The sequence below is a fragment of the Oncorhynchus gorbuscha genome, linkage group LG12 (assembly GCF_021184085.1).
Source record: "Oncorhynchus gorbuscha isolate QuinsamMale2020 ecotype Even-year linkage group LG12, OgorEven_v1.0, whole genome shotgun sequence".
In the NCBI taxonomy this organism is placed as follows: Eukaryota; Metazoa; Chordata; class Actinopteri; order Salmoniformes; family Salmonidae; genus Oncorhynchus; species Oncorhynchus gorbuscha.
In genome coordinates, this window is record NC_060184.1 from 51,964,245 (window position 1) to 51,982,310 (window position 18,066).

Consider the following 18,066-nt stretch of genomic DNA (forward strand, 5'->3'; position numbering starts at 1 on the left):
ACGACCTGGGAGACACGGAACGGACCAATGAACCGCGGAGTCAACTTACGAGAAGCTGTCGTAAGAGGAAGGTTGCAGTGGAAAGCCACACTCTCTGGCCGCAACAATACCTTGGACTCTTAATCCTGCGTTTATTGGCGGCTCTCACAGTCTGTGCCCTGTAACGGCAAAGTGCAGACCTCACCCTCCTCCAGGTGCGCTCACAACGTTGGACAAACGCTTGAGCGGAGGACGCTGGACTCGGCAAGCTGGGATGAGAACAGAGGAGGCTGGTAACCCAGACTACTCTGAAACGGAGATAACCCGGTAGCAGACGAAAGCATTGTGAGCGTATTCTGCCCAGGGAGCTGTTCTCAGGGTTTCTGAAAGAAAGGCTGCGTAGTATGCGACCAATCGTCTGATTGGCCCTCTGCTTGACCGTTAGACTGGGGATGAAACCCGGAAGAGAGACTGACGGACCACCAATCCGACAGAACTCCCTCCAAAACTGTGACGTGAATTGCGGGCCTCTGTCTGAAAGCGGCGTCTAACGGGAGGCCATGAATTCCATTCTCGATAATGATTTGTGCCGTCTCCTTAGCGGAAGGAAGTTTAGCGAGGGGAATGAAATGTGCCGCCTTAGAGAACCTATCGACAACCGTAAGAATCACAGTCTTCCCCGCAGACAAAGGCAGACCGGTAATGAAGTCTAGGGCGATGTGAGACCATGGTCGAGAAGGAATGGGGAGCGGTCTGAGACGACCGGCAGGAGGAGAGTTACCCGACTTGTCTGCGCGCTCCGAACAAGCAGCCACGAAACGGCGCGTGTCACGCTCCTGAGTCGGCCACCAAAAGCGCTGGCGAATAGACGCAAGAGTGCCTCGAACACCGGGATGACCAGCTAACTTGGCAGAGTGAGCCCACTGAAGAACAGCCAGACGAGTGCGAAAAGGAGGTTACTAGGACAAGCGCGCGGCGAGAGTGTGCGTGAGTGCTTGCTTAACCTGTCTTTCAATTCCCCAGACTGTTAACCCGACAACACGCCCATAAGGAAGAATCCCCTCGGGATCAGTAGAAGCCACAGAAGAACTAAACAGACGGGATAAGGCATCAGGCTTGGTGTTCTTGCTACCCGGACGGTAAGAAATCACAAACTCGAAACGAGCGAAAAACAACGCCCAACGAGCTTGACGGGCATTAAGTCGTTTGGCAGAACGGATGTACTCAAGGTTCTTATGGTCTGTCCAAACGACAAAAGGAACGGTCGCCCCCTCCAACCACTGTCGCCATTCGCCTAGGGCTAAGCGGATGGCGAGCAGTTCACGGTTACCCACATCGTAGTTGCGCTCAGATGGCGACAGGCGATGAGAAAAATAAGCGCAAGGATGAACCTTATCGTCAGACTGGAAGCGCTGGGATAGAATGGCTCCCACGCCTACCTCTGAAGCGTCAACCTCGACAATGAATTGTCTAGTGACGTCAGGAGTAACGAGGATAGGAGCGGACGTAAAACGTTCTTTTAGAAGATCAAAAGCTCCTGGGCGGAACCGGACCACTTAAAACACGTCTTGACAGAAGTAAGAGCTGTGAGAGGGGCAGCAACTTGACCTTACGAATGAAACGCCGATAGAAATTAGCGAAACCTAAAAAGCGCTGCAACTCGACACGTGACCTTGGAACGGGCCAATCACTGACAGCTTGGACCTTAGCGGAATCCATCTGAATGCCTTCAGCGGAAATTAACGGAGGAGACATGAAAAGAGCACTTCTCAGACTTAACGTAGAGACAATTCTCTAAAAGGCGCTGTAGAACACGTCGAACGTGCTGAACATGAATCTCGAGTGACGGAGAAAAAATCAGGATATCGTCAAGATAGACAAAAACAAAGATGTTCAGCATGTCTCTCAGAACATCATTAACTAATGCCTGAAAAACAGCTGGCGCATTGGCGAGACCAAACGGCAGAACCCGGTACTCAAAATGCCCTAACGGAGTGTTAAACGCCGTTTTCCACTCACTAGAGGCAGCAAGAGTGCGAAACTCAATAGAATAATCCGTTATGGACCGTTCACCTTGGCATAAGGAAGCCAGGGCCCTAGAAGCCTCCCTACCAAAAACTGAACGGTCAAAAACCCGAATCATCTCCTCTTTAAAGTTCTGGAACCTGTTAGAGCAATCAGCCCTTGCCTCCCAGATAGCTGTGCCCCATTCTCGAGCCCGGCCAGTAAGGAGTGAAATGACGTAAGCAACCCGAGCTCTCTCTCTAGAGTATGTGTTGGGTTGGAGAGAGAACACAATCTCACACTGCGTGAGAAAGGAGCGGCACTCAGTGGGCTGCCCGGAGTAGCAAGGTGGGTTATTAACCCTAGGTTCTGGAGGCTCGGCAGGCCAGGAAGTAACAGGTGGCACGAGACGTAGACTCTGGAACTGTCCAGAGAGGTCGGAAACCTGAGCGGCCAGGTTCTCCACGGCATGGCGAGCAGCAGACAATTCCTGCTCGTGTCTGCCGAGCATGGCTCCTTGGATCTCGACGGCAGTGTAACGAGCGTCTGAAGTCGCTGGGTCCATTCCTTGGTCGGTTCCTTCGGTCGGTTCCTTCTGTCATGCAGGTGAAAGAGGACCCAAAAGCGACTTGGCGAAAACAGAGTCTTTAATCCAGTAAAGTAAATACAAACAAAAAACACAACTTTCTGAAATGACGAGGACAAACTGGAGACTCGATCTTGAACAGCAGGTGAACAGCAGGTTGCCTCGGGAAGGCACTTGAACCAGACAGACTCAGACACCTGCTCACCACGCAGCATCTGAGGAAAACACGACACGACAGGGCGATACACAAACACAGCACGGTGAATTCTAGACAAGGAACCGACAGGACAGGAACGGAACACAAAGGAAGAAATAGGGACTCTAATCAGGGGAAAGGATCGGGAACAGGTGTGGGAAGACTAAATGATTGATTAGGGAGCTGAACGATAGAGAGAAGAGAGAGCGAGAGAGTGAGAGAGGGAGGGAGAGAGAGGGATAGAAAGAGGGAAAGAACCTAATAAGACCAGCAGAGGGAAACGAATAGAATGGGAAGCACAGGGACAAGACAAGATAATAAATGACAAAACATGACAGTGTGCTCCGCTGGCCTCTCTCCTTAAAAAATGCTCCTCAGCTCTTGGAGTCTCATGTAGCTAGACTAGAATAGCTTGCAGAACATTTGTTTTTACATTTCTTATACCAATAGATTATTCGAAGAGGGACGCAAGCTATTGTTTACTGATTGTAAAATACAGCCGCCAGTAGAACTCACGGGTAGTTTGAAAGAAAGGGTGAATGCGCGATGTTATAGCAGTAGTTTATTCAGACCCATAACCGTTCAATCTTTGTCAGGAGAAGTGAAAGCCTTCTGCTTCTAATTCTAGTTTTTTTATTATTCAATGCTGTCGTTACAATGATGAGGATTAGGACAACAAAACGTATTTAATTTAACTGTTGAAAGCGATGGAAGGAATGAAGCAACAATGGAGAGAAAGAGGAGGTAAGCTAATAACATTAGGGGAAATATTATTAAATGTATATATGCGTCAGGCTACTAGTTATGCAAATAAGCTCTATTATATTTATAGAAATCAAATTAATTAGCCTATACTTGTTACTTTGTAGGCCGCATGTGCTGCATCAGAATCACATGTTCTCTCCCTGCTTTATCATGGTTTGAACGATGTGTGTAATTCCAGTCCATATAATACAGTATAATACAGTGATACAGTTCACACTCAAAAGTATTTGCTAACTGGAGCTAGTTTCATTTATTTACCCAAGAAAGTATATACATTAGCTAGCTACTAGTGGTCCTTCTGTAGCTCAGTTGGTAGAGCATGGCACTTGTAACGCCAGGGTAGTGGGTTCGATCCCCCGGGACCACCCATACGTAGAATGTATGCACACATGACTGTAAGTTGCTTTGGATAAAAGCGTCTGCTAAATGGCATATATTATTATATATATTACATCTATGGACTTTTATGTTTTTAAGTTGTGCGCAATGTGCAGTAGCCTATATCATATAGCCTATGTATTGGATAACGCCACAATCATTCGTTTTTTGGGGGGGGGGGGGGGGGTTGGGCTCATAAAATGACTTTAATGTGGGGCTCATAAAATGTATGTAATGTATGGCTCAACAGACTCAGGTAGCATCAGGTTTGAATAAAAACAATTTTTTTTTAAATCCATACATAGGTTTATTTATATGCTTTATGATGCTTTTGAATGACACTTCCGGTTATAGCAGGAGAAAAGTGATTTATTCTCGGGATTGAACATATGTCAAATACGGTGAAAATATTCAACCCTATTCCACATGTGAGTTAAGGTTTTCTTACAAGACGCTTTTTCACGTGGAAATGCTCATTCCTGTAATGAGTGCGCTGAGAGTCGGGAAGCAAGTTCTGGGAGTGTTTTAAGAAATAAATGTAACATAAAGATTCCAAGAACACAGGATGAGATGTTACTATCCTTTGTGCAAGCACTTCCAAGAGTTAATGAACAGTGAGCGTCAGTAGTGTACCCTTGGTTCCTAGGGTGTTTTGGCCTTTCACACTATACACAGTCCTCAAAGGCGGCCAGCGACAGGGTGATCAATCCTACGCTTGCGTCCCATTCCCAATTAGTCATAGGAGTTGCCTTGTTGTTGATAGCCAACATCCCATGGGACTATGCATGGCAGGGACCGCATACCTCCTGGCCCTCTCACTTCGGGGCCCAGCTGGGGTCTTTCCTCTTCATCCAGAGCCACTGACTGCTGCCTTCTGCCGCCTCTGATACAGCTTTGATTGCCGAACGCTGGCTCTGGCCCTTAATTCCCAGGTCTCTAAGCAGTCTGGTTGTAGATGTTGCCACAAAACCTCTGCAGCCCACCTCCACTGGTCGGACTTCTGTGTTCCAGTCATGATGCCGTGCTTCGGCAGCTAGATCAGCATAGCGCAGATGTTTTCGCTCATAAGCCTCATCTACTGAGTTTTCCCAGGGTACTGTGAGCTCAATGATGAAGACCTTATTGAGTGAACGGGACCAGAGCACCATGTCAGGTCTTAGGGTGGTGGTTGCGATCTCCGGAGGAAACACAAGTTGCCGGCCAATGTCAGCTAGCATTTTCCAGTCGCAGGCCAAGCGCAGCTGGTCTCGCTCTAATGGTGTAGAGCCGCTCTTCGGTGGTTTAGCCCCTTCGCGGACAAAGCTTGTCCGTAAGGAGTGTGATGCTGCTGTGGGTGGTAGGGAGTTGGTGGCAGCTCGCTTGTCCTCCAGGGCGGACGCAAGGTTTTTAAGGACTTGGTTGTGACGCCAAGTGTAGCGTCCTTGGGCGAGGCTTGTTTTACAGCCTGTGAGAATGTGCCTGAGGTTGGCTGGCATGGAACAGAGGGCACAGTCCGGATCTTCACCTTACCATTGGTGAAGATTAACTGGTGTTGGAAGGACGTCATATGTTGCTCTGATGGAAAAGCTCAACCGCCTCGCTTCCATGGCCCACAGATCCTTCCAGCTGATCTTCCTCTTCTCCACACTGTCCCATCGAGTCCACTGTCCTTGTTTGGCAAGAGAGACTGCCTTGGCCCACCTTGCAGCCTCCTCCTGATGGCGTACTTCCTGCACTACCATCTTCCGCCGCTCTGGTGCAGTGGCCTTACTCCAAGCAGCACGGCTAGTTAGCCCAAGGCCTCCTCTCCCTTGCTGAACATGACCCACAATGTCAGCATGTCTGAGGGCTGCTGTTGCCTCCTGGACTGCTTTTCCTGGCCTCCATTTGCGCCCAGTTGCCAAGGTCGGCGCGTTGTTGCTCACCACTGGGTCTCGAGATTCATTCAGTGTCATTTGGAGCCTGGTTTTTGCACACTTGAATTCCTCTGTTAGACTGGTGAGGGGCAGCTTGAGGACACCATCTCCATAGAGGCCTATGGTGGTAAGGCATCGTGGAACTCCAAGCCACTTCTTTAAGTAGCCTGTGACTCCTCTTTCCATCTTCTCCACTGTTGAGATTGGAACCTCATACAGTGCTAAGGGCCACAACACCCGGGGTAGGAGACCAAACTGCAGACACCAGGCCTTTAACTTTCCAGGTAGCTGGGTGTTGTCGATGGACTGTAGGCTACTACTGATGTCTTTGCGCAGCTGTTGCACCTGGTCTTTGTCCTTCAGGCTTGCATCATACCACCTTCCAAGGCTTTTTACCGGCTGCTCAGACACTGTTGGGATTTGGTCATCTCCGATGAAGAATTTCAGGTCAGAGAGTACTCCCTTCACAATCGAGATGCTGCGTGACTTGGATGGTTTAATCTTCATACGGGCCCAGCTGATGTTCTCCTCAAGTTTTCTGAGCAGTCTCCTGGTGCATAGGAAGGTGGTGGTCAATGTTGTAATGTCGTCCATGTAGGCTCTGAGTGGAGGGAGGCGGAAATCAGAGTCGACTCGCTGTCCACCAGCAACCCATTTTGAGGATCTGATGATAACCTCCATTGCCATTGTGAATGCCAACGGAGAAATGGTACATCCCGCCATTATACCTACATTCAGGCACTGCCATGAGGTGGTGAACTCTGAGGTGGTGAAGCAGAACTGCAGATCCTGGAAGTACGACTTCACCAGGTTTGTGATGGTGTCCGGTATGTGGAAAAATCTGAAGGCAGACCACAGGAGTTCATGGGGCACAGAGCCAAATGCATTGGCGAGGTCGAGGAAGACTACATGGAGGTCCCTTTTCTCCACCTTGGCCATTTGGATCTGATGCCATATCATGCTGGAATGTTCCAAGCAGCCAGAGAACCCTGATATTCCTGCCTTCTGTACAGATGTATCGACGTACGCATTCCTTTGTAGGTACTCGGCCATCCTCTGGGCAATAACCCTAAAGAAGATTTTTCCCTCGACATTCAGTAAGGAGATAGGGCGGAATTGGCTGATGTTCACTGCATCCTTCTCCTTAGGGATCAGGACCCCGCCTGCCCTACGCCACACTTGGGGTATTATCTTCTTCTGCCAAGCTGTTCTCATAAGCCTCCAGAGGAACCTCAGGACGTCTGGTGTGTTCTTATACACTTTGTACGGGACTCCATTTGGCCCCGGGCCTGATGCTGTTCTTGCCCGTCGAACTGTCTTTTCCACCTCTTTCCATGTCGGAGGGCTGGTCTCAATATGATGTTCCAGGGGTTCAATGGGTGGGATATCTGATGGGATGGGCAGATGTTCATGTCGCTTTGTGTCAACGTTTGTTGTTCTCAGGTGCTCCTCTAGGTCTTTCTTTGTTGTTTTTAGAGCTCCACTTTTTTATTTTGGGAGTGTTTTAAGAAATAAATGTAACATAATACAAAACACAAACAACATTCAGACAGGAAACAGAAACGGAAACAATAGCGCCTGGGGAAGGAACCAAAGGGAGTGACATAAATAGGGCAGGTAATCAAGGAGGTGATGCAGTCCAGGTGAGTGTCAAATTGGGCAAATGCGCGTAACGCTGGTGACAGGTGTGCGCTTCATAACGAGCAGCCTGGTGACCTAGAGGCCGGAGAGGGAGCACACGTGATAATTCCAGATGTGAGGTGAAAATATGTTATTCTCCTCACATGTGAAAAGGTGGTGTTAACATGTTAACTCTATATTGAATGCACGTGAACTATACACAACTGACCACACACAACTGTTTTCACGTGAATATTTCATCTCAACATGTGAAAACAGTTATTTCACATGTGTATTTCACATGTGAAAATGCGATTTTCAAATATTAATATCTGATTTTCACATGTGAAACTGCAAATGTCTTGTTTTTGTTTTTGTAAGGGAAGTCATGAAATGGAATCGGGATTTTAAGGTAACTGGTATGCTGTTCAGCTAAAATAGTGTAAAAATCTTTAATCATTGACAATATGATTACATTTGGCATGATCACTTAGGCAACGGCTATGATCCATTTTCCTTATCAAAGAGGCAGAGAATGATATTCCAAGGGAACAAAGGAGAGACGTTTTAGTCAAATGGTACGTTCCAACGATGCCTAGTGGGGCCCAGTGTTGCCTCATTAAATGCATAAGAAGAATGAATTTAGTTAATGGAAATGAACATAAATATAGAATTGTGCTACAGATTGGAATTGGGAATTGTAACCAACTGAAACTTGTTCTAATTCAGTGGCAACGTGAGATCTGCACGGATGAATATAGTGGGCACATTACATTACTGCCAAACTGCCAAACATCTGACGTTTCTTTTCTCTTTAACCTCTTACTTTATAAATAAACTCATGTTCAAGCTTAGTTATATGATGATATCTCCTCTCTGAAGAGGGAATTGTCAGGATTTCACAAGACAAATAATGTACAGTGGATTGCACTATGAAAGGCAGGTTCACAACAGGTCCACTTTCAGGCTGTGGCATCACACCTCACTCGTTACAACAGGCAACCCGCTTTTCCTACTTGGATGTGGTGAACGGAGTGACGGGGTTTGTCACCTGCCTGTGTTGTGTCACCACTGTCACTCACACTCATACAGCACCAGGAGAGAACAAAGTTCTTTAACTCTGTAAAGTTAAAAGTTCTAAGTCCTCATTTCCGTCAGTTGCGTTTTTTTGTTGTTGACGTGAGCGACAATGAAAGCTAATGCACTGATGAGAGTGTGGCTTTACGCAGGTGTTAGAGAGTGTGTTCGTGTTCAGAGTATACGTCATATATCTTCAGCCATCTACCCACTGAACTGGATAGATTATGCAGATTCCAACTATTGGCATACACATGAGCGAAATATAGACCGTTTCATCCTGTGTTTAATGTGTTGTAATTGAACACTGAACAGTGTATTCAAAAGATTAGCTTAAGTATCTGATATAATCAGCATTGTTGGACCGCTTTACCTTGTTTGTTTCGCTGTAATGAACCAGTGCATGGCCTGTAATCATTCTCATTTAATGACTCAATATCTACGTCTCAAATGGCACCATATTCCCTATGTGGTGCACTACTTTTGACCGAGGCCCAGAGCCATATGGGACCTGGTTAAAGGGGTGCAGTATGTACGTAGGGAATAAAATGCCATTTGGGATGCATTCAATCTCTCCTCTCATTATTATGATTGATAAAGCCCTCATTGATCCAATGAGATAGGAATGTGCTTGTAACAACTCTATCGTGTCTCACACATCGTAAGCCTTCTAATGCTGCTATTCATTGCAGATACAAGACTGGAATGTATTATTACCACTGACTGCATGGAATCCCCCTCTTTCATAACGATTTCCAGGCTATCAGTTTAACTGCGCTGTTTAAAAAAGTTCGGTCAAGCTGTGAGTTACAGTTACACCCAAGGCACAAGTGGTTGATTTGGATTTAGGGATGCACTCTGTAGCCTATGTATCCAGTGGTGACATCTCTGGTACATGTGTGAAGTAGGGGATAATACAGATGTAGGATCTTAATTTGATCACTCTTTTATAGCTTAGAAGTTTCCTGCAAAGCAAGAAATGCAAACTTGTGGTGTATTTCAGCTTAAAAAGGCTTTTCAAGTTAGTTATTTCCCATTTGGAATTTCAGACATATTTTCTCGAAAGAAAAGTGCATCAACCCGTACAAAAATGTTCATTAATTATAATCCGTATAGTAATTCACATTTCCTGTTGCCACAAGATTATTTTCCTGCTATAGCAAACGGACACATATTTAAATCCTACATCTGTACCAAGTGAGGACATCTCAGGTACATTTGTGATGTAGAAGCTCATACGTACCCAGTGGGGAGATCTTTACATGTGTGAAGTAGGGGTTAGGGTGTAGGTGTTCATACATACCCAATCGGGGACATTTCAGGTACATTTGTGATGTAGAAGCTCATATGTACCCAGTGGGGAGATCTTTAAACGTGTGAAGTAGGGGTTAGGGTGTAGGTGTTCATACATACCCAATGGGAACATCTCAGGTACATTTGTGATGTAGAAGCTCATACGTACCCAGTGGGGAGATCTTTAAACGTGTGAAGTAGGGGTTAGGGTGTAGGTGTTCATACATACCCAATGGGGACATCTCAGGTACGTGTGTGATGTAGAAGCTCATATGTACCCAGTGGGGAGATCTTTAAACGTGTGAAGTAGGGGTTAGGGTGTAGGTGTTCATACATACCCAATGGGGACATCTCAGGTACGTGTGTGAAGTAGGGGTTAGGGTGTAGGTGTTCATACATACCCAATGGGGACATCTCAGGTACGTGTGTGAAGTAGGGGTTAGGGTGTAGGTGTTCATACATACCCAATGGGGACATCTCAGGTACGTGTGTGAAGTAGGGATCCTTGGTAAACTTGGGTTCATTGTCGTTGATGTCATGGATCTTGATAATAAACTCTGACTCTCCCTCTAGAGAGGTGTTAGTGATTCTGTTGACGGCTTTGGCCCGGAGTGTGTAGTAGGCCTTCTCCTCCCGGTCTAGCCTCTTAGTGGCGTGGATATCTCCTGAGTTCTCATCAATGATGAACAGAGTACCGGCTCCGTCGCCAGTCAGGACGTACCGTATGCTACCGTCACCCCGGTCCCCGTCTGAGTGGAGCTGTGGAGTGATGAGGAGTCAGTTCTCAGTAGCACTAGATCACAATAAAATGTATTTTTGTAATTAAATGGTTGCTAAAATTCTATCACCTCGCCAAATGTCAGTTTATGTGACAAAACAAGCAATTACTGTAAAGAAACATTGTACAATCTAAACCTCTGTGAAATATATTTTTAATAACCCCAAATATCGTATGTTCAGCTGTTTGAAGCTGGTGTACAAAACCGAAAGGACAAAGAAGCAAAAGTGATGTGTGTTCATACAACCCGCCATTTACTAACTCAGAGAAGATCAGATGTCTTTATTAACATGTTGTAGAAACATGACATGACCGTTCCACTTCTGACTGGGTCTTCTCTCCTCCTCTCCTCTTCATCCCTCCTCTCCTCCCCCTCTCCTCTTAAATCCTCTCTTCTCTTCTCCACTCCTCTCCTCTTCAAACCTCTCCTATCCTCACCTTCTCCTCTCCCCTCCTTTCCTCTACACTCCTCTCCTCTTCCATTCTCTCCTCGCCTTCTCCTCTTCTCTACACTCCTCTCCTCTTCAATCATCTCCTCACCTTCTCCTCTCCACACCGTTTCCTCTCCACACCGTCTCCTCTCTACTATTTGCTGTATCTCCTGATGCGGCCTGTTTCTTTCTGCATGAACAACAGCTTAGCTTCCGCTGACATTTTAATTCAGCCACCAAATCCCCTCAACATATTTATCTCCGGGAACTCATCAAAAGCCTGTCTGCGTCCTGAATGGCACCCTATTCCCTATATAGTGCATTACTTAGGTAATGCAATATATAGGGAATAGGGTGCCATTTGGGCCACAACCCTTGTCTTTCCTATTTTTCCTCATGCTGTCTTCCCTCCTTTTTTATTTATTTTAACCACCAAGGACATGGTGATAATTGCAGATGAAAGTAAAGGGCAGAGGCAGACACGTTTGCATGCACACAAGAACACAGTGCACATACAGTATATGCAAATAAACATACACATGACCAAATACATCTTTCCACCTATACAGGCATTACGGTATCTGTCTGTGTGTGTGATGCGTACAGTATGTGCGTCAGCTATCAAAGTGGTGGGTGTGACCTCTGAGTGTGTGTGACCATATGTGGTGTGTGACTTGCTAGATTCTGGTTCTGGACAGAAGGAGTATATTAGATTGTGGAGTCAGTGGAGCACTGCAACAGAATGGCACCCTATTCCCTAAAAACAGTACAGTAGGAAAAATGGAGCCATTTGGGATAAAGACAGTATGCAACCTCTCTCCCGTTATGACATATGAATGGGTTTTTATTCCAGGTGCTGGAAGGCTTAATATTACTAATTCATTGTGTTCTGTGTGAAAACAAAGCTGGGGAAGCAAAATGGCTGCCTTTTAAGATGAGTATATTTAAGATTGTTGCATTTGCTTGTTGTAAACACTGAAAGATACACTAAGTGAAAGCTATGATAACCGAGCTGGGAGAAGCTAGCTACTGACTGTTTATGTGTGTGGTTCTGTTGTGCCGAACCATCTGCAAAGTCAGAGAGTCAGTTGAGTGAAAATAAAGTTATTCAACGTCATTATCTTCCAAACTGCTTTAGTGCGCAATGCCTCATTACAGCCCTGCGTGCGTCTTTCTCTGTCTGCCACTGTTTGTGACCCCTCCCGTCTCCCTCCTCTTTCAGTCACCCACTCCACCACCCCTCGCTATGATGGAAGTTAATTTACGTCCCAATCTGGGTGCCTCCTACTCAAATTAGGAGAAAAACCTCTCCCAGAAATCAATCCAGTAGCCAGACGTGCATTCACAATGGCCCCTGATCAATTTCTATTGAAAATGTAATTAAAGCATCACTGGGGGAAGAGCAAAGCCACATGTGCAATGAGCATGGCCACCAGGCGCCCTCCAGAAGTAGATGCAGGGCCCTTTCTCCTCCGTGATATCACTTCATAATGAAATAGAGCAAAGGAGGGGCACTATGTTCAAAAGTAGTGCACTAGAGAATAGGGTGCCATTTGGGATGCACACGAAGACAATGCTTCAGTGTTACGGCCACTAGCTCCATAGGAGACATTTGGTATTGTGTGGAGCGCATTTCTGTTCTGTAGGGCATCCCATAGTCTAAAAAATAAAAAATAGGTTACGAGACAATAGGTTGGAAAGGCAACATCAACCAAATTTGCAAGATAAACTGTTGAACATTTGTGTGTGTGTGTGTGTGTGTGTGTGTGTGTGTGTGTGTGTGTGTGTGTGTGTGTGTGTGTGTGTGTGTGTGTGTGTGTGTGTGTGTGTGTGTGTGTGTGTGTGTGTGTGTGTGTGTGTGTGTGTGTGTGGGGGGGGGTCTAGGTGAGAGAGGGGCAGAGGTGTGTTTGGGAGGGGTTGTGTCACGTTCTGACCTTTATTTCCGTTGTTTTGTCATTATTTAGTATGGTCAGGGCGTGAGTTGGGGTGGGCAGTCTATGTTTGTTTTTCTATGATTTTGCACGCCCAATTGTTCAGCTTTTGATTTGTTAAAAAAGTTTGAAATATTCAATAAATGTCGTTCCACTTCATGATTGTGTCCCACTTGTTGTTGATTCTTCACAAAAAAAATACAGTTTTATATCTTTGTTTGAAGCCTGAAATGTGGCAAAAGGTCGCAAAGTTCAAGGGGGCCGAATACTTTCGCAAGGCACTGTATATATACACTGCTCAAAAAAATAAAGGGGACACTTAAACAACACAATGTAACTCCAAGTCAATCACACTTCTGTGAAGTCAAACTGTCCACTTAGGAAGCAACATTGATTGACCATAAATGTCACATGCTGTTGTGCAAATGGAATAGACAACAGGTGGAAATTATAGGCAATTAGCAAGACACCCCCAATAAAGGAGTGGTTCTGCAGGTGGTGACCACAGACCACTTCTCAGTTCCTATGCTTCCTGGCTGATGTTTTGGTCACTTTTGAATGCTGTGGCATTCTAGTGGTAGCATGAGACGGAGTCTACAACCCACACAAGTGGCTCAGGTGGTGCAGCTCATCCAGGATGGCACATCAATGCGAGCTGTGGCAAGAAGGTTTGCTGTGTCTGTCAGCATAGTGCCCAGAGCATGGAGGCGCTACCAGGAGACAGGCCAGTACATCAGGAGATGTGGAGGAGGCCGTAGGAGGGCAACAACCCAGCAGCAGGACCGCTACCTCCGCCTTTTTGCAAGGAGGAGCAGGAGGAGCATGGCCAGAGCCTTGCAAAATGACCTCCAGCAGGCCACAAATGTGCATGTGTCTGCTCAAATGGTCAGAAACAGACTTCATGAGGGTGGTATGAGGGCCCGACGTCCACAGGTGGGGGTTGTGCTTACAGTCCAACACCGTGCAGGACGTTTGGCATTTGCCAGAGAGCACCAAGATTCGCAAATTCGCCACTGGCGCACTGTGCTCTTCACAGATGAAGGCAGGTTCACACTGAGCACATGTGACAGACATGACAGAGTCTGGAGACGCCGTGGAGAACGTTCGGCTGCCTGCAACATCCTCCAGCATGACCGGTTTGGCGGTGGGTCAGTCATGGTGTGGGGTGGCTTTTCTTTGGGGGGCCGCACAGAGGTAGCCTGACTGCCATAAGGTACCGAGATGAGATCCTCAGACCCCTTGTGAGACCATATGCTTGTGCGGATGGCCCTGGGTTCCTCCTAATGCAAGACAATGCTAGACCTCATGTGGCTGGAGTGTGTCAGCAGTTCCTGCAAGAGGAAGGCATTGATGCTATGGACTGGCCCGCCCGTTCCTCAGACCTGAATCCAATTGAGCACATCTGGGACATCATGTCTCGCTCCATCCACCAACGCCACGTTGCACCACAGACTGTCCAGGAGTTGGAGGATGCTTTAGTCCAGGTCTGGGAGGAGATCCCTCAGGAGACCATCCGCCACCTCATCAGGAGCATGCCCAGGCATTGTAGGGAGGTCATACAGGCACGTGGAGGCCACACACACTACTGAGCCTCATTTTGACTTGTTTTAAGGACATTACATCAAAGTTGGATTTGGATCAACCTGTAGTGTGGTTTTCCACTTTAATTTTGAGTGCGACTCCAAATCCAGACCTCCATGGGTTGATAAATTTGATTTCCATTGATCACTTTTGTGTGATTTTGTTGTCAGCACACTCAACTATGTAAAGAAAAAAGTATTTAATAAGAATATTTCATTCATTCAGATCTAGGATGTGTTATTTTAGTATTCCCTTTATTTTTTGGGGCAGTGTATATATTTTGTATAACTAAAAGCAGTAAAACCGAGGCGAAGGCATTCGAAATGATGCTGCCTGCGGATCTGGTTCTGTACTGTAGGTGGCATCGTGCTCTTTTTCAAGGATGGGCCACTATCTCGAGTGGCATGGCAGTCTAAGGCACTGCATCTCAGTGCAATTGGCGTCACTGCAGTCCCAATCCAAGCTGTATCACATCCAGCCGTGATTGGGAGTCCGATAGGGTGGCGCACATTTGGCACAGCGTCGTCCCGGTTAGGCCATAATTTTAAATAAGAAATTGTTCTTAACTGACTTGCCTAGTTAAATAAAGGTTAAATAAACATTTTTAAATACATCTCTTAAAGGTCATAGGATCCATGTGTACAGGGATGGTCAACCAGTCACTGGGACGACAACCCAACTTGAATGAGGGGAATTTTAGCAGGTGGAATATTGGAGGACACTTAGTCACAGCTACAGAATCCTTAACAGTACAAATATCACGGTACAGCTATATGGACACTAAATTATCATGGTACTTCTTACTGGCAAGTTTACAAACATAGACTACATGAGCAAAAGTATATGGACACTGCTCATCAAAGATCTCATTCCAAAATCGTGGGCATTAGTATGGAGTTGGTCCCCCAATTGCTGCTATAACAATTTCCACTCTTCTGGGACGGCTTTCTACTAGATATTGGAAATTTCCATTCAGCCACAAGAGCATTAGTGAGGTCGGGCACTGATGTTTGGCGGCTAGCCCTGGCTGGCAATTGGCATTCCAATTCATCCTAAAGGAGTTTGATGGGGTTGAGGTCAGGTCTCTGTGCAGGCCAGTCAATTTCTTCCACACCGACCTAAACAAACCATTTCTGTATGGACCTCACTTTGTGCACGGGGGCATTGTAATGCTGAAACAAAAAAGGGCCTTCCCCAAGCTGTTGCCACAATGTAGGAAGCACAGAATCGTCTAGAATGTAATTGTATGCTGTAGCGTTAAGATTTCCCTTCACTGGAACTAAGGGACTTAGCCCGAACTATGAAAAACAGACCCAAACCATTATTCCTCCTCCGCCAAACTTTACAGTTGGCACTATGCATTGGGGCAGGTAGCGTTCTCCTGCCATCTGCCAAACACAGATCTGTCTGCCGTACTGCCAGATGGTGAAGCATGAGTAATCACTCCATAGCAGTGGTTCCCAAACATGTTATTGTCCCCTACCGGTTCAAACATTCAACCTCCAGCTGTGTCCCCTCTTGCACCAGGGTCAGCGCACTCTCAAATGTTGTATTTTTGCAATCATTGTAACCCTCCCACACACACACTATACCATAAATTTATTAAACATAAGAATGAGTGTGAGTTTTCGTCACAACCCGGCTTGTGGGAAGTGACAAAGAGCTCTTATAGGATGACGGCACAAATAATAATGTAATAATAATCAATAATTTTGCTCTATATTTAACAGTCTTACATATAAAACCTTATGTGTTCATTGAAAATTGTGAATAACTCACCACAGGTTAATGAGAAGGGTGTGCTTGAAAGGATGCATATAACTCTGCATGTTGGATTGTATTGCAAAGAGTCTCAGTCTTGAATAATTTTCCACACAGTCTGTGACTGTATTTAGTTTTCATGCTAGTGAGGGCCGAGAATCCACTCTCACATAGGTATGTGGTTGCAAAGGGCATCTTAACAGCACTATTTGCCAAGGCAGGATACTCTGAGCGCAACCCAATCCAGAAATCTGTCATTGGCTTCTGATTAAATTACATTTTCACAAAACCACTTTCTGCAATTTCGAGGAGGCTCTCTTGTTCAGATATCGGTAAGTTGACTGGAGGCAGGGCATGAAAAGGATAACGAATCCAGTTGTTTGTGTCATCCGTTTCGGAAGGTACCTGTGTAATTGCACACCCAACTCACTCAGGTGCTTCGCTATATCACATTTGACATTTGTCCATAAGCTTGAGTTTATTTCCACACAACAAATCATAAAATGATGGAAAGACCTGTGTGTTGCCCTTTTTAATGCAGACAGAGAAGAGCTCCAACTTCTTAATAATAGCCTCAATTATGTTCCGCACATTAAATATAGTTGCGGAGAGTCCTTGTTATTCTAGATTCAGATCATTCAGGCGAGAAAAAAACATCACCTAGATAGGCCAGTCGTGTGAGAAACTCGTCATCATGCAAGCAGTCAGACAAGTGAAAATTATGGTCAGTAAATAAAACTTTAAGCTCGTCTCTCAATTTAAAAAAAATGTGTCAACTTTACTTTGCTTGATAATCAGAGCACTTCTGTGTTGTAAAAGCATTACATGGTCGCTGTCCATTACATTGCATAGTGCAGAAAATACTTGAGAGTTCAGGGGCCTTGCTTTAACGAAGTTAACCATTTTCACTGTAGTGTCCAAAACATATTTCAAGCTGTCAGGTATTCCCTTAGCAGCAAGAGTTTCTCGGTGGATGCTGCAGTTTACCCAAGTGGCGTCGGGACCAACTGCTTGCACCCCCACAACAGTATGGGGCTTGCCTGTCCTCGCCACTCGGTAGCTCACCATAAGATGCATCTAGACCTTTCTTATTAATGGTATCTGTTGCTTTTATACATGTCTTACTACTCAAATGTCATCTTAATTCTGGCTCAAAAAAGTCCTGTGACTTATTTTTCAAATTGGCATATTTTGTTTCTAAATGTCTGTTACAAAAGTGAAGGTTTCATCGAGTTGTGAGATAGTACTTTTGCACATATAACACACTGCTGCTGAGGAAAGGCACTACTCCCAATATAAGTGAACCCCAAATCAATGTAGTTCTCATCATATTTGCGCCTCTTCAATGGTCCAACATCCCTGTCTGTTGTTCGGTGCTTTCCTGGGTACATTTACATTACATTTAAGTCATTTAGCAGACGCTCTTATCCAGAGCGACTTACAAATTGGGGCATTCACCTTATGACATCCAGTGGAACAGTCACTTTACAATAGTGCATCTAAAACTTAAGGGGGGGTGGGGTGGGGTGAGAGGGATTACTTATTATCCTAGGTATTCCTTAAAGAGGTGGGGTTTCAGGTGTCTCTGGAAGGTGGTGATTGACTCCGCTGTCCTGGCGTCGTGAGGGAGTTTGTTCCACCATTGGGGGGCCAGGGCAGCGAACAGTTTTGACTGGGCTGAGCGGGAGCTGTACTTCCTCAGTGGTAGGGAGGCGAGCAGGCCAGAGGTGGATGAACGCAGTGCCCTTGTTTGGGTGTAGGGCCTGATCAGAGCCTGGAGGTACTGAGGTG

At 45.9% G+C, this 18,066-nt stretch overlaps 1 protein-coding gene across 3 annotated transcripts in view; it reads right to left on the reverse strand.

The window, feature by feature from the left end:
• LOC123991122 (cadherin-6-like) overlaps window positions 1-18,066 on the reverse strand; it is a 104,007-nt gene that overhangs the window by 21,239 nt on the left and 64,702 nt on the right. The window contains exon 3 of one of the 3 annotated variants that reach the window (XM_046292347.1): window positions 10,258-10,552. In XM_046292347.1, coding sequence (XP_046148303.1) covers window positions 10,258-10,552 — 295 coding nt within the window. Of the gene's footprint in view, window positions 1-10,022; window positions 10,045-10,131; window positions 10,162-10,257; window positions 10,553-18,066 lie in introns of those variants that run through there. The other 2 variants (XM_046292349.1, XM_046292348.1) reach the window with 2 other exon arrangements.